Below are 13,767 nucleotides of genomic sequence, written 5' to 3'. Positions count from 1 at the left end.
CAGCCACGTGGGAGCTGGCAAGCCCTTCCTTCTGTCTGGAGCACCGCTCCTCTGTCCCCCCTTCCCCTCACAGCAAGCTTCACATGCTCTGCATATGCAAACTAACCTCTATCTGTGTTGGGTTAATCTGCATATTCACTCTGATTGGCTGTGGGCTTAGTGGAGTGATGGCTAATTTGCATGTTTCTCTTATTAGGTAAGATTTCAGAGAGGAAGGGTGAGAAATAGAAACATCAATGATAAGAATCATGGATTGGCTGCCTTCTGCATGCTCCCCCCCACCCCATTCTCTCCCCCCCGCCCTCCTGCTGGAGGCTGGGAGGATCGAGCCTATAATCCAGGCATGTGCCCTTGGCCAGAATTGAACTTGGGGCCCTTCAGTCTGCAGGCTGATGCTCTATCCACTGAGTCAAACCACGTAGGGCTAGGGCAGTAGGATACATGTTTGTTTATATTTTTTAATTTTTGTTGTTGTTAATCCTCACCCGAGGATATTTTTTCCATGAATGTTGTTAGAGAGAGGGAAAGTGAGGGGGTAGGGGAGGGAGAGAGAGAAACATCGATGTGAAAGGGACACAAGGATGGGTTGCCTTCCACATGCACCCCAACCTGGGCCGGGAATGGAACCAGCAGCCTCCTGCACACCCCACGCTGGGGATGGGGTCCCCAACCGGGGCCTGTGCCCTTGACCGGGAATCGAACCCTGACCTCCTGGTTCCCAGGTGGATGCTCACCCACCGAGCCCCGCCCTGGCCAGGCTGGGAGTGTAGCCTGTCCTCAAACTCATGGAGGGAGAGGGCAGGCTCCCCATTTTCTTTCTTAAAAAAAAATATATATATATATATATATATATATATATATATATATATATATATAATTTTTTACAGAGAGGAAGAGAGAAGGATAGAGTTAAAAACATCGATGAGAGAGAAACATGGATCAGCTGCCTCCTGCACATCCCCAAGTGGGGATGTGCCCGCAACCAAGGTACATGCCCTTGACCGGAATCGAACCTGGGACCTTCAGTCCGCAGGCCGACCCTCTATCCACTGAGCCAAAAACGGTTTCGGCAGGCTCTCCATTTCCCATATGAGGACGTGTCCGCATGAGGTGGAGTAACTAGCACCTTGCACAAGCCCAGGGGGTCCGATAGTGACGCTGGAACCCGCAGCCGGGGGTTGGTCTGAGGTCAGCTGGCTGCACAAACCCACGCAGGGCCTCGTCCTGCAGGTCGGAGGGAGGTCCACGCTCAGGGCTCATCCCCAGGTGAGCTCAGTGCCCCCATTGCAGGTGGGAGGCCATGGCAGGCAGGGGGACAGGGAGGGGGGGAGAATTAGGAGGGAGGGAGAGACGGCTGGGGAAGCCACAGCCCTCCCCTTCTCTAGCAGGAAGGCCTGGAGGGAGGTCTTCTTCCCCTTTGGACAGAGACGTTGATGTAGCAACGACGGGAGCGCCTGACCCACACATCCTGTGCCCTGTGCCAGCTGCGGGCTCTGCCCTCCCACTCCTGACTCCGGGGCTGTGCAGGCTGCAGGGCTGGCCATGGGCCCCTGGCCCTCCACCCTCCTGGGCCTCGGTGAGTCCTGGATGGAGGGACTGCATCCCAGGGGCCGAGGGGGTGGTGGCTGGGGGAGGTGTCTCCGTCCCTGCTCAGTCTGACCCCAGCCCAGGAGACTCCTGGTCCCTCCTGGCGGCCTGGCCCCTCAGCACTGGCCCTGAGCTACGTGTGACCCCGGGAGGCAGGGGCCTGGGCATGGGGACAGGGTCTGACTGAGGGCCTGATTGGAGGAGAGGGTGGGGGTTAATCTGGAAACCCAGAGCAGGAAGCAGGATTGTGCTCAGAGGGGATGCTGAGGAGGGAGCCTGGGAGATTCTCCAGGCCGGGCCTGCTGCTTCCAGGAAGGCCCCATGATTGCAGACCGGGGAGGACCTGGGTGCTGGGCGTTGTCCTCACCAGCCCTTCCCTTGCAGTGCTCTGTCTGGGCCAGATGATCCACACGCAGGAGGGTGAGTCCCCCTTTTTAAATGGAGTTTTTCAGACATGTTTTATGTTCAGGCAAAATATTGATTTTCCTTAGAGTTCTCTCCTGGTGTGTCTTCAGCTGGAATGAGCCTGAACATCTCTCCTTGTCTGCATCTGTCTGTCCTCACGCCCTCTGGCTAAGTTAGCTTCAGAAACTCAGCCTTCCTGTCACTTCCACAAACTTCATGTTCTGTCTCTACCATGACCCCCTCCCAGGCTGAGGGCTCATGTAGCTCAGCTTAGCTTATTCATATTTGGCCTTTGGTCTCAGCTCAGGGCCTCTCTTCTCTGCCTCTGAGGAGAGGTCAGCTCTGCCCCCCTCACTATGAGCCTACACACTCAGCCTGACACCCCCACACTCACCCTGAGCCCCCACACTCACCCTGAGCCTCCCACACTCACCCTGAGCCCCCACACTCACCCTGTGCCCCCTCTCCCCACATTCCGCCCAAGAAGGCTGGGGTCCTCCTGTGTTTCTCTTGTTTGTGGGGCCAAAGGCACAAGGAGGCGTCGGTAAAGGGGAGACAGGAGCTGAGCTGTGGCTGAAGGAATGAGGGAAGGAGGGACAGAGGGAATGAGTGGTGGGGGTGGCCAGCTCTGTCTCTCAGGGGTTGGGTAACTGGGATGCCTTCTTCCTGTTTCAGGGCCAGAGCCCTCTCTTCCCCTCCCTGCCCAGTTTAGACACGTGGGGTTGCAGGAGCCTCCGTCACAAGGAAGGGGAAACGGGCTGAGAGGGAGGTGGGAAATGCAGAGGGAACCTCAGTGAGTGCTGCTCAGAGAACATGCCCTGCAGTCATGGGTGGGGGTGTTCACACAACTGGGGTCCTGTGAGCAGGTCTGGGCTGGAGCTCTACTCCCAACCCCCTTCTCCTCTAGACTTCCCATGGGGCAATGCAGCCCCCATTGGTCCCCACAATCTCCCCAGCTGCCCTCAGACCCGGCCAGGTCATTCCCACCATCTCAGACTCCAGCGTCCCTGTCTCCACGAGTGACCCGCTCATCCTCACCCTCTGCCCCCTCCCAGCCCTGTCTGTCCCCCTGGAGAGTGGCCGTGGGGACAGCTGCTCTGACATCTCCCCGGTCCCTTAGAAAAAGCTCACGAGGCCACTAGGACTCAGGTTCTTGTGTGACGTGGAGAAGTCACTGGAGGGATGAGAACTCAGTCCCCTGGAGGAGCAGAGAGCGTGGCCTCTTGGGAAAGGGGTGTGTGTGTGTGAAATGGCTTAAAATTAGATTGCAGACATAGTTGCACAGCTCTACAGATTTGCTAAGAACATTAACCTGCACGCTGGAAACACGGGCCGTGTGAGGTTGGAGATTTCCTCACGATGAAATCCTGAGATCCTGCTCTGCTTTCTCCCAGGGGCCCTGCCCAAGCCCTCCCTCAGGGCCGAGCCAGGCCCTGTGATCCCCCGGGGACAGCCTGTGACCTTCGTGTGCTAGGGCCCAGCTGGGGCAAGGTTATTCCGCCTGGAGAAGGGTAAAGCACAAAAAGTCTCTGATCAGAAAAGTGTGCCTCAAGATGATCGGCAGGGGAGAGAGGCCAGATTCCGCATCCCCGTGGTGAATGAACACGCTGCGGGGAATTACAGCTGCCTCTATGAACAAGAGTCTGGCTGGTCTGAGCGCAGTGACACCCTGCAACTGCAGGTGAGAGAGGAGGACATCTCCACTCAGCCCCCAGGTGGGTCCCAGGGCCCCGCACCCTGTCCCAGCCACATCTCTGTACTCAGCCTCCCTGGCCTCCTGCTTACCCCCAACCCTGGGGCTCCCCTCCCTCTGCACACAGGACCCTCGGCCTTCACCCTGGCTCAGGGCCCTGGAATCTGGTCCCCTCTGGACAGCACGGTGGCCTGGACCCTGAGCCCTGCCTCAGAGGGGACACAGAGCTGTTCCTGCTGGGCTGGGTGGGGCCTGAGCTCCCAGCCACCAGGTGGGCACAGACCCTTCAAGGGGCCCTGAGTCTTTCCTCTCAGGGTGGGGGTGCCCTGCCCTTTCCCCTGGCCAGGCTCTGACAGGTCCGCGGTCACCTGAGGAAAGCCCATGAGGCCATCAGATTTGGGTCTTAATGTCACGTGGAGAAGTCACTGGAGGGATGAGAACTCAGTCCCCTGGAGGGGTTAAAGGGGGTGGTCTCTTGGGGAAGGGGGGGTGAAATGGCAATGTGTCCCCTGGGGTCCGCCCTCCACGGGCAAGTGGCATGGTCGGGGAGCATGGCCAGGGCGGGGCGTTGCCCTATGGGATTTGGGGGATGAAGCTGACCTTCCCTGTGTGTGGTCAGTTCCCAATACCTCCTGGACTCAGGGCCCATCAGGCCCCCCCCCCCATGTCCTGGGCCTCATGGGAGCTGCTCCCTGAGATTCTGTGAGGCCAAGAGCTGCTGGCTCCTGGACCCCCCACAGCTCAGGTGCCTTCTGGGATTGAGTGAGAGACAGACGTGGCTGTGGGTGGTGGACACTCAGGGTGGAGGGGGGCCAGGATGTGTTGGAGGAACCCAGGCAGCCCTACAGAACGTCAGCCCTTCCCCCTGTCCTGTTCACAGGAGCCACCCCAGTTCTTAGCTCCACCCCCAGCTCCACCCCCAGCTCCACCCCCAACACACATACAGAGACCCACTCCTCAGCTGGTGAGTAGAGACCTCAGCTTGGAGGGGTTTCGGAGGGGGGCTCAGTGCTGGGTTTCAGGCTCCATCCTCCCAACTCTAATGGGGAGAATTAATTAGAATGAACAACAAGAAATGCACATCCTATATAATAAAAACGGCGGAACAACTGGTTACTATGATGGGCACTGACCACCAGGGGGCACACGCTCAACACAGGAGCTGCCCCCATGTGGTCAGTGCACTCCCACAGGGGAGTGCCACTCAGCCAGAAGCCAGGCTCATGGCTGGCGAGCACAGTGGTGGTGGCAGTCTGACATCCCCTGAGGGCTTCCCGACTGCAAGAGGGGGCAGGCTGGCTGAGGGAAACCCCCACTGAGTGCACAAATTTCATGCACCGGGCCTCTAGTATGTCCATATGGACAAATATCTATACTAATAATAGAGGAATATGCAAATTGTCTGTGATGCCGTTACAGTAACAGTAACAAACAAAGAGCAGGCTGCATGGAGCCACCAGACTGGTGTGGAGGGGGGCACTTTGAGGAAACCAGGCTGAGGGGGGCGGGGAGAAGAGAAGTAGAGGGCAATGGGTCCGGCAGGGGAGCAGTTAGGCATCAATTTGGCTGGCAGGGGAGTGGTTAGGGGGTGATCAGGATGGCAGGTAGAAGTGGGTAGGGGCAATCAGAAAGGCAGGCAGGCAAGCGTTAGGGGCCAGCAGTCTAGGATTGTGAGAGAGATGTCAGACTGGCAGATGAGGCCCAATGTGGGATTGGGCCTAATCTGGCAGTTTGACATCCCCCAAGGGGTCCCAGATTGAAGACAGTGCAGGCCAAGCTGAAGGACCCCTCCCCCCCATGCACAAATTTCATTCCCAAGGCCACTAACAAATATGCAACTTACAAGGTAAAGTTTCAGTTCTATAATTTATGTTGGTGTATATAGTTGATTATACATTAACTATATCAATATTATGATAGATATAATAAGCACCTTACAAATGAATATTATGTTAAATTATATCATGTATTACTACAATCAATATATGCAAATGTGAACATAAATACGCACCATATGTTATATAATAACATGTGTAATTGATATGTGATATCTTACATAGTATAAGTTCTTTTAAATTTGTATTTTTAAATATTTATGTAGTTCAAATTATAAAGGCATAAATGAAATCGCATAATTTTAAGTATACACGTACACCCACTAATTTTGTTATAAATAGGTCACGTTACACATAGTGCATACATGATGCACATATGGCGTATACATCTAAGTGTAAATTGTGCTAAATGCCTTAAAGGGAAGGACAGGCGGTGGTGTGTGGAACAGGGGTGAGTCCTGGATCCTGGGTCCTGGGTCCTGAGCTGTCTCAGGTGTCCAGGAGGGAGGACCAGGCAGGGGAAGTCTCCTGCTTTCTTACGGGATGTGAGGACACGCGGGTGCTGCTCCAGAAGAGGAAACAGGGGACTCACACCCTGTGCGTGAACCAGCCCTGGGACCTCAGTCTGATCACCTGTGAAATGGGCGGCGCTGTGTGCACGCGCAGAGCAGGTGCCTGGTAAAAGGTGGGATGGACACACAGTGCATGCGCCAAGCCCAGGGCCAGAGGAGCAGGACCCGTAGTGTGCCTCGTGGGGAAGGGAAAGAATGGGCTTGGGTGTTGTCCACACCTTAGCTCTGTCAACACCCTGTGGACAGAGGGCGTCCACACCCAGGACCCTGGTTTAGTAAAATGAGGATGATGGGTCCCTGCCAGGGTTCTTGTTCCAGCATTAAGAAGGGTTCAGCATTCTGGAGAAAGGCTGTGTGTAGATTAAGTAGGAGTCCAGAGATGAAAGATAATTTTGAAAGGCATTGGGGGTCTGAGGAGCCTGGCTGAAGAAAGGAGATTCTCCTTGACTCAGGACCCCTTGCTTTTTATTAACACAAATTTGTCCTAAGGCAAAGTGGAGATAATACACTTCAGAGGGTAGGGTGTTCAGATGCATTGTCAGATTGGGGAATAGCCCACAGCTGTTCAGGTGTTTGGCCAACAGGAGGCAATAACATGTAGATTGAGAAGCCCTGAGCTGTCTGGCAGCAAACACTCATCCTATTCAGGTACGGAGGAAGTGCCTTTCAGCCATTCCCACAGGTGATTACATATGAGTCTCAGTCCTTGTTGAACCCCCAAGCTTCATCAACCTTTTGATGAAACTCTTGCAGTTATGACATGCTGGAATAGGCTTCCGGCAGATCCCATGCCACAGGACTACCAGGCATGTGGGAGATTAGATACATCAGTGTGAACATGACAGGCACCCAGCATATGCATGGGATGCAGTTGGTGCTCCATACATGCATCCTGCAGATACTGTGGTTCTATCTTCACTACCCTTCCAGGCCTGTCGAGCACATACATTTACATCCTTGTTGGGACCTCCGTGGCCTTTCTCCTTTGTCTCCTTCTGCTGGTCCTCTTCTTAGTCAACCGTCAGCATCAGAGAAAACACAGTAGGTCTCAGGGTCAGGGTGGGGTGACCTGGGAAGGCTGTGTGGGGTGCTGGGGAGATGGCCTCCCTCCTAATTCACACCCTGATTGTCCTCAGAGTCCCTCCACAGCAAAGGCGAGGAGCAGAGGCCCCAGGAAAGGTGAGGACCCCTGAGAGAATGACCCACAGACCCCCCACCAGGGTCTCTGCCTCCAGAGCACCCCACCCCAACCACCACCCCGTACTCTCTTGTTTTTCTCCTCAGGCTCAATCCGGCTGCTGACATAACAGAGAGCACACCAGGTAAGGGACAAAGAGAGGTAACTGCTTGGGGAAAGGGGAGTGGCATTGAGCCCATTGAGGAAGCAATGGGGAGGAGGCAAGATGACTGGATGTTGTAGCTGGAGGTTGAGACCTAAACCCGTGAGGTTTCAGGCAAATTTCACCCCAAAGATCTGACTGTTGTTCTCTTCTCCCTCAGATGAGGCCACAGTCTATGCACTTTCTGAGAAGAAGAGGGAGCTGCAGAGCCCAGTAAGTCCTTGGATTAGTCACCTATTTCTGTGTAACCACGTCATATCCCATCGTTGTTGTTTTTTTTTGTTTTGTTTTTTTTTTTGTGTGTGTGTGTTTTTAATGCTCACCTGAGGATATATCTTCGTTGATTTTTCAAGAAGAGTGGAAGGGGGAAAGGGAGAGGGAGAAAGAGAGAAACATTGAGGTGTCAGAGACTGGTTATCTCCCACACGGGCTTCGACCAGGGCTGGGACTGAACCTGTGACCCTTCGTTCTATAACCAACACTCTAACCACGGGAAACACCAGCCAGGGCCAAAGTTCCTCAACTTGAACAGTTTCACACAAGTATCTCAGTTTCTTGGGCTGGAATTTGGAAGCAGATTGAATCTGCTGGGTGGTTCTGGCTCACGGACTCTCACGAGGCTGCTGTCACGATGATGGGCTGCATTCATCTGAAGGTTGGACTGGGGCTGCAGGTCTACGTGCAAGATGGCACCCTCTTAGGCTGTGGGCGGGAGGCCTCTGTTCCTCCACACGTGGGGTTCTCCTTGGCAGCCACCTCCCTCAGAGGGCGGGGCCCCAGGAAGGGAAGACAGAAGCCCAATGTGTCTGGAGGCCACTCCATGGAGGTGGCATGCTCTCCCTCTGTCATATCCCAGAACTCAGATTCTATGGGGAAGGGAACTCCACAATGGAGATTCCGGAGGTGGGACCACTGGGGCCACCTGGAAGCCGGCCACCATAGTCTGTCCTTCCCACAGCCCCCCCCCCCCTTTGCCCCCCACACACTAACCCACCCTGGCTCTCTCCCTCAGAGCCCTGCTGCGGGAGACGCCCAGGAGGTGACATACGCTCAGCTGGACCAGCGGGCCCTCACCCTCAGAGCAGCCCAAGCTGTGTCCCCACCACCCGCGGAGCCCACAGCTGCTGCCAGCACATACGCAGAACTCCCCAGACGCTGACCCGACCCCTGGCCTCTGCTCCGACAGACACACGCCACTCTTTTTTTTATTTTTAATTAACTTCTTTATTGTTTAAAGTATTACGTAAGTCCCCTTTCCTCCCCATTGACCTCTCCCCAGAGGCCACCATTCCCCACAAGTCCCTCTTGCAAAAGCCTGAAGCACCACCAGGAAGGCTTCCCTGTGGAATCACCCCACTATTGTTGCCATCTATTCATTTCTCCTGGAGGGGAGAGCTGGAGTCTGGGGACCCCATTCAACACCTAGGAGGTTCATGAACCAGGTGGCCCCTCCTACAGTTCACCAGCTCTTTGGAGCACCCATATAATACTTGTTTCCAGAGACCCACCTACTGTTGTCCAGCAGTTTCTAGCAACCCAGCTACAGTTGTCCAACAGTTTCCAGAGACCCAGCTACTGATGTCCAGCAGTTTCTAGCAACCCAGCTACAGTTGTCCAACAGTTTCCAGAGACCCAGCTACTGATGTCCAGCAGTTTCTGAAGATGCAACTACTGGTGCCCACAGTTTCCAGAGACCCAACCACTATTGCTCAGCAGTTTCCAGAGACCCCACTACACTTGGTGGGCTGTTTCCAGAGACCCAGCTACAGTCCTACAGTCACCCAGCTGGTTCCACCCATGTCCTGTGAATCCTCCCCCACCCCCCAGAGACTGTTGGAACCACCTTCTTAGCTGACTCTAACCACTTTCCCCTTGTTCACCTTGAACCTGGGCCATATCGATGCAGCGAATCTCAGATGCCTCGTTGTCTCTGAATCCTGCTTCACCTTGCTCATCAGTAAATGTTCTCACACACCCAGCTATGGCAGCCCTGCATGAGGCACTGGGGCACACGGTACCTCGTCCCCGGTGTCTGCCTCCACAGATGCTCAAAACAGTAAGAGAATAAAGACAGAAAAAAATGGCATCGGAGATTTCTGAAAAGAGTGTGGTTCTTAGTCATGAGTGAGCAGGCATCTAAGGGAACGTTTGGTGGGGTGAGGGTGCAGAGCCTACACCCCACCCACACCACACGCACACACATGCCCACGAATGCACAACTGCACATACACACACACATGCACACACGGGTACAAACGCATATACATGCATGCACCCACATCATGGTCATGTGTGGGCTGGGCACAGGCTTGGGGAGGCCATGATGGCACGGGAGGGTCTCTCCGGCTGTTAGTCCACTCTGAAAGACATGGCCTGTTTCCACTTCCTGTCCCCACCCCAGCTTCCTCCTCGTGGACACCATGCATTCTCCCAACAAATTGCACCTACCCAGCTCTCCAGCCTTGTCCTTGGTCTGACCTCCCTCCCCTCCCCTACCTAATGCCCTTCCAGGCCCGGATTAGCTGCTGCTTTGCCCAGTATGTTTGCCTCGACTCTTCCCCTAAAGTGAGAGTATTCACATTCTGTTGCTGCTATAACAAATCATCCCACACTCCCTGGCTCCAGACAACACAGTGTATTATCTCCCAGGTCAGGATGCCAGATGCCTGAAGTGAGTTTTGTTGGCGAAGGTCAGGGTGCTGGTGGGTTGGCCCTCCCTCGGGGGCAGTAATCCGTCTGGTTACCTTTGGCAGCTCCAAGGGGTCGCCCACTCTCCTTGGCTTGCGGCCCCTTCCTCCATCACCAAGGAGCACTACAGCTTCTTCCAATCCTGCTCTCTGACCAGGAACGTCTCCGTCCCTCCGTCTCTGAGCCTCCTGCCTCCCTCTAAGAAGGACCCTTGTGGTGACATGGGTCCACCTGGACCCGTGGCTCACCTTCCGATCTGCAGTCACCAGATGGCTCCAGGGAGTGGGACGTGGACATCGTTGGGGCTGTCATTCTGTCCTCAGCACCATGTCTGTCCCTGGGCTTCCACTCTGTCAGTGGGCTCTCCCCTCTGCTGCTGGACCCCGATGTCCTGGGTGACCCTGGGAGCCACCCCGTGAAGCTGGCCCTTGGTGCCCAGGAGGACTGCCTGGAGCAGAGCCTGCGGTGCCTCCTTGTTGGGCCATGTGTCAGGCGTCTGTCAACCTGACGCTTTAGCATCCCTCTCACAGGTGTCCGTCAGGCACACCATGTCCTGGGTGACCCTGTACGAGCCTGTGTCACCTGGCACTGGCCTTCTGCCTTCCTCACTGCTGCCCCAATCCCTGAGCAGAATCTTCTTTCTGCCTGGATGGTGTTGCTCAGTGGATAGAGCATCGGCCTGGAGACCAAAGGGTCCCAGGTTTGATTCTGGTCAAGGACACGCACCTTGGTTGCAGGCTTCTTTCCAGCCTTGTCCCTGGTCATGGCTCAAGTAGGAGACAACCAACCAATATGTTTCTCCCACATCGATGTTTCTCTCTGCCTTTCCTTCTCTCTCCCACTCATTCTAAAAAATTAATGGAAAAATATCCTTGGGTGAGGAATAAAAATATATACACTGAGTGGCCAGATTGTTTTGATCTCTGAATGCATAATATTGTAATCTGGCCATACAGTGTATATCCTATATAATCCTGTATAATAAAAGGCTAATATGCAAATTGTCCCCTCAAACAGGATTTAGACCAACAGGCAGGCAAGCCAACAACCCATGTTCCCTCCCCCTGGCCAGGCAGGTCAGACCCCACATGCACGAATTCATGCACTGAGCCATGCAGATTTTATCACCAACCCATTTGGGGTGTGTCTGTGTGAGGCAACTAATCCATGTGTCTCACATCTCTCTCTCTCTCTCTCTCTCTCTCTCTCTCTCTCTCTCTCTCTCTCTCAATCAATGAAAAAGTTATCCTGGGGTGAGGATGGAAATAATGAGGAGGGGAGGGGGAGAGGTCTATGGGAGAAAAAAAGGAGACATATGTAAAACGTTAAACTATAAATAATTTAAAAAAAGAAAGAATGAGGGGACTCCAATTTGTATATGGAGTGGCCAGATTATTATGCTTTCAGAGTTCATATATAGGAATCCTCTTCCTGGGTCCCCCTTCACATACAAACCCTCCAATCCTGAGCCTTCACCCCGCCTCCCCTTTTGTGGGGCTTTTACACTCTGGGTCATGACCCCCTGCCCTAATCACCCCAGACCAGGGGTCAGGCAGCTAGCACCACCCCCTCCACCCCAGAGCCCATTGCAAGAATTAAAGCAGCCATTGCTAAGCCTGCTCACCCTGTCTCCCCAATTCCTCCTCCTGGAAACTACATCAAAGGCCCCAGCCATCTCCACAAAGAAGCATTTGGGGTCTGAGGCACCCCGACCCCAGAGCGGGATCCTTGGCTAGGAGAGCTGGGAGACACAGCCCCCAAGGCGGAAAGTGCCCACATTCCTGCCTCTTATGGGGTCCAGCCAGCTGCCCCATCAGGTTACAAGGAGATGTTATCCTGAGGACCGCTAGGGGGCGCGCGCGTCTCGTGCGGATTAATTGTGTGGGTTTTTGCTGTTGCTGTTTGGATAGAAAAGGTAAGAGGAGGCCTGCATGGCTGTTGCAGGCATTAGACATGTTATTCTACATTAAAATATATTTTTTAAAAGTTCAACCAAGACTCAGCCAGTTACAATGGTGCAACTCTTTTATTCTGTCAAAACTGCATATTGAATCCTGGGCCAAACCCTCTGAGGCCTGTTCCAGTCCTTCCTCCGTTTTTTCTTGCAAAAACCAGGGAGCAGGCATTCCCTGAGCGGCCAAAGGTCAGCGAGCTCAGGAGTGAGGGGTGCAGACCCTCGTGGGGGGGGGGGGGGGCCCAGTCCCTGCTCTGAGTCACAGACCATGCGCCTCAGCGAGTGGGTCCCCAGCCTTCCGGCTCCATTTTATTTTATTTAAAAAACATATATAGCCGAAATCGGTTTGGCTCAATGGATAGAGCGTCGGCTTGGGGACTGAAAGGTCCCGGGTTCAATTCCGGTCAAGGGCATGTACCTTGGTTGCGGGCATATCCCCAGTAGGGGGTGTGAAAGAGGCAGCTGATCAATGACTCTCTCTCATTGATGTTTCTAACTCTCTCTCTCCCTTCCTCTCTGTAAAAAATCAATAATATATATATATATATATATATATATATATATATATATATATATATATATATATATTTGTAACAATTTCAGAGAGGAAGGGAGATGGACAGAGAGATAGAAACATCAATGATGAGAGAGAAACATCAATGATGCAAGCCTCCTGCACGCCCAAAACCAGGGATTGAGCCTCCAACACTGGCATATGCCTTGTCAGGATTCAAACCCGGGACTCTTCGGTCAGCAGGCCGATGCTCTATCCACTGAGCCAAACCAGTTAGGGCCTCACCCTACAGTTTTCATCTTTGTTTTCTTGGGGTTACAACCTGTATTGAATTTCTGAATATCTCTGTCTCTTTCTCTCTCTGTCTCTCTCTGTCTCTCTCTCTCTGTCTCTCTCTCTCTCTCCTGCCCTCCCACTGCCCCTCTCTCCTCCTTAACCCCTTCCCTCCCTCTCTCTCCCCTCTCCTCCCCTACCCCTCCTCCTTCTCCTCTTCCTCCCTCTCTCTCTCACCCTCTCCCTCTCCCCTCCCTCCCGCTCCCTCTCCCTTTACTTTTCACCTATGAGTTCCTTGGTCTGGGCCCTCCAGGGGGACAGAACCCACGGTTCTGAGCTTGGGGCACAGAGTAAGGAGGGGACTGAGCACAGGATCAGCTCACCGGCTGTGGAAGCTGGAGTCCCCGCCGCCTTCTGCACGGAGACCCAAGGCGCCCGTGGTGCAGCTCAGCCCGAGTCCAAGGCCAGGAACTGGAACCGGCGGGAGAGAACCAGGAGCTCCGATGTCCATCCCCGGGCAGGAGAGAGGGCAGGGGAGAGGGCAGGGGAGAGGGGCAGGCGAGAGGACAGGGGAGAGGGCAGGGGAGAGGGGCAGGGGAGAGGGCAGGGGAGAGGGCAGGGGAGAGGAGCAGGAGAGAGGGACAGGCGCCCCAGCTCAGGGAGACTGAACCCTTCCTTCCCCTTTTGGGTCTGAGGGTGGGTGGTGCCGCCCACACTCGGAGGGCGGGTCCCACAGCCCGCTGATTGACAGCTCCTCCCCTCCAATGACCCCGCCCTCCCCCTGAGTGCAGACAGCTCATCAGGCCCAGGGCTGCCCCTTGAGTCCACGCAGTGTAGCCCCGTGGGGAGAGACACCCTTTGGGGGAAATGACAAGTAAACCAAGCCCAGGGCCTGGCCCAGTGGGT

At 54.5% G+C, this 13,767-nt stretch overlaps 1 protein-coding gene across 1 annotated transcript; it reads left to right on the top strand.

Annotated features, from left to right (window-relative positions):
* Positions 1–1,080: 1,080 nt before the first annotated feature.
* Positions 1,081–9,410, top strand: LAIR1 (leukocyte associated immunoglobulin like receptor 1). Its single transcript, XM_045579673.1, is given in 9 exon segments — positions 1,081–1,266; positions 1,426–1,576; positions 1,972–2,007; positions 3,387–3,707; positions 7,023–7,133; positions 7,229–7,271; positions 7,377–7,414; positions 7,593–7,645; positions 8,445–9,410. Coding segments are annotated over 8 exon segments (783 nt in total). The 5' UTR covers positions 1,081–1,266; positions 1,426–1,542; the 3' UTR covers positions 8,592–9,410.
* Positions 9,411–13,767: the final 4,357 nt, after the last annotated feature.

Source organism: Pipistrellus kuhlii, unplaced genomic scaffold, assembly GCF_014108245.1.
Source record: "Pipistrellus kuhlii isolate mPipKuh1 unplaced genomic scaffold, mPipKuh1.p scaffold_m20_p_111, whole genome shotgun sequence".
Taxonomy (NCBI): domain Eukaryota; kingdom Metazoa; phylum Chordata; class Mammalia; order Chiroptera; family Vespertilionidae; genus Pipistrellus; species Pipistrellus kuhlii.
Note: the sequence above shows the minus strand (reverse complement) of the source record. Positions and strands in the feature narration are given on the sequence as shown.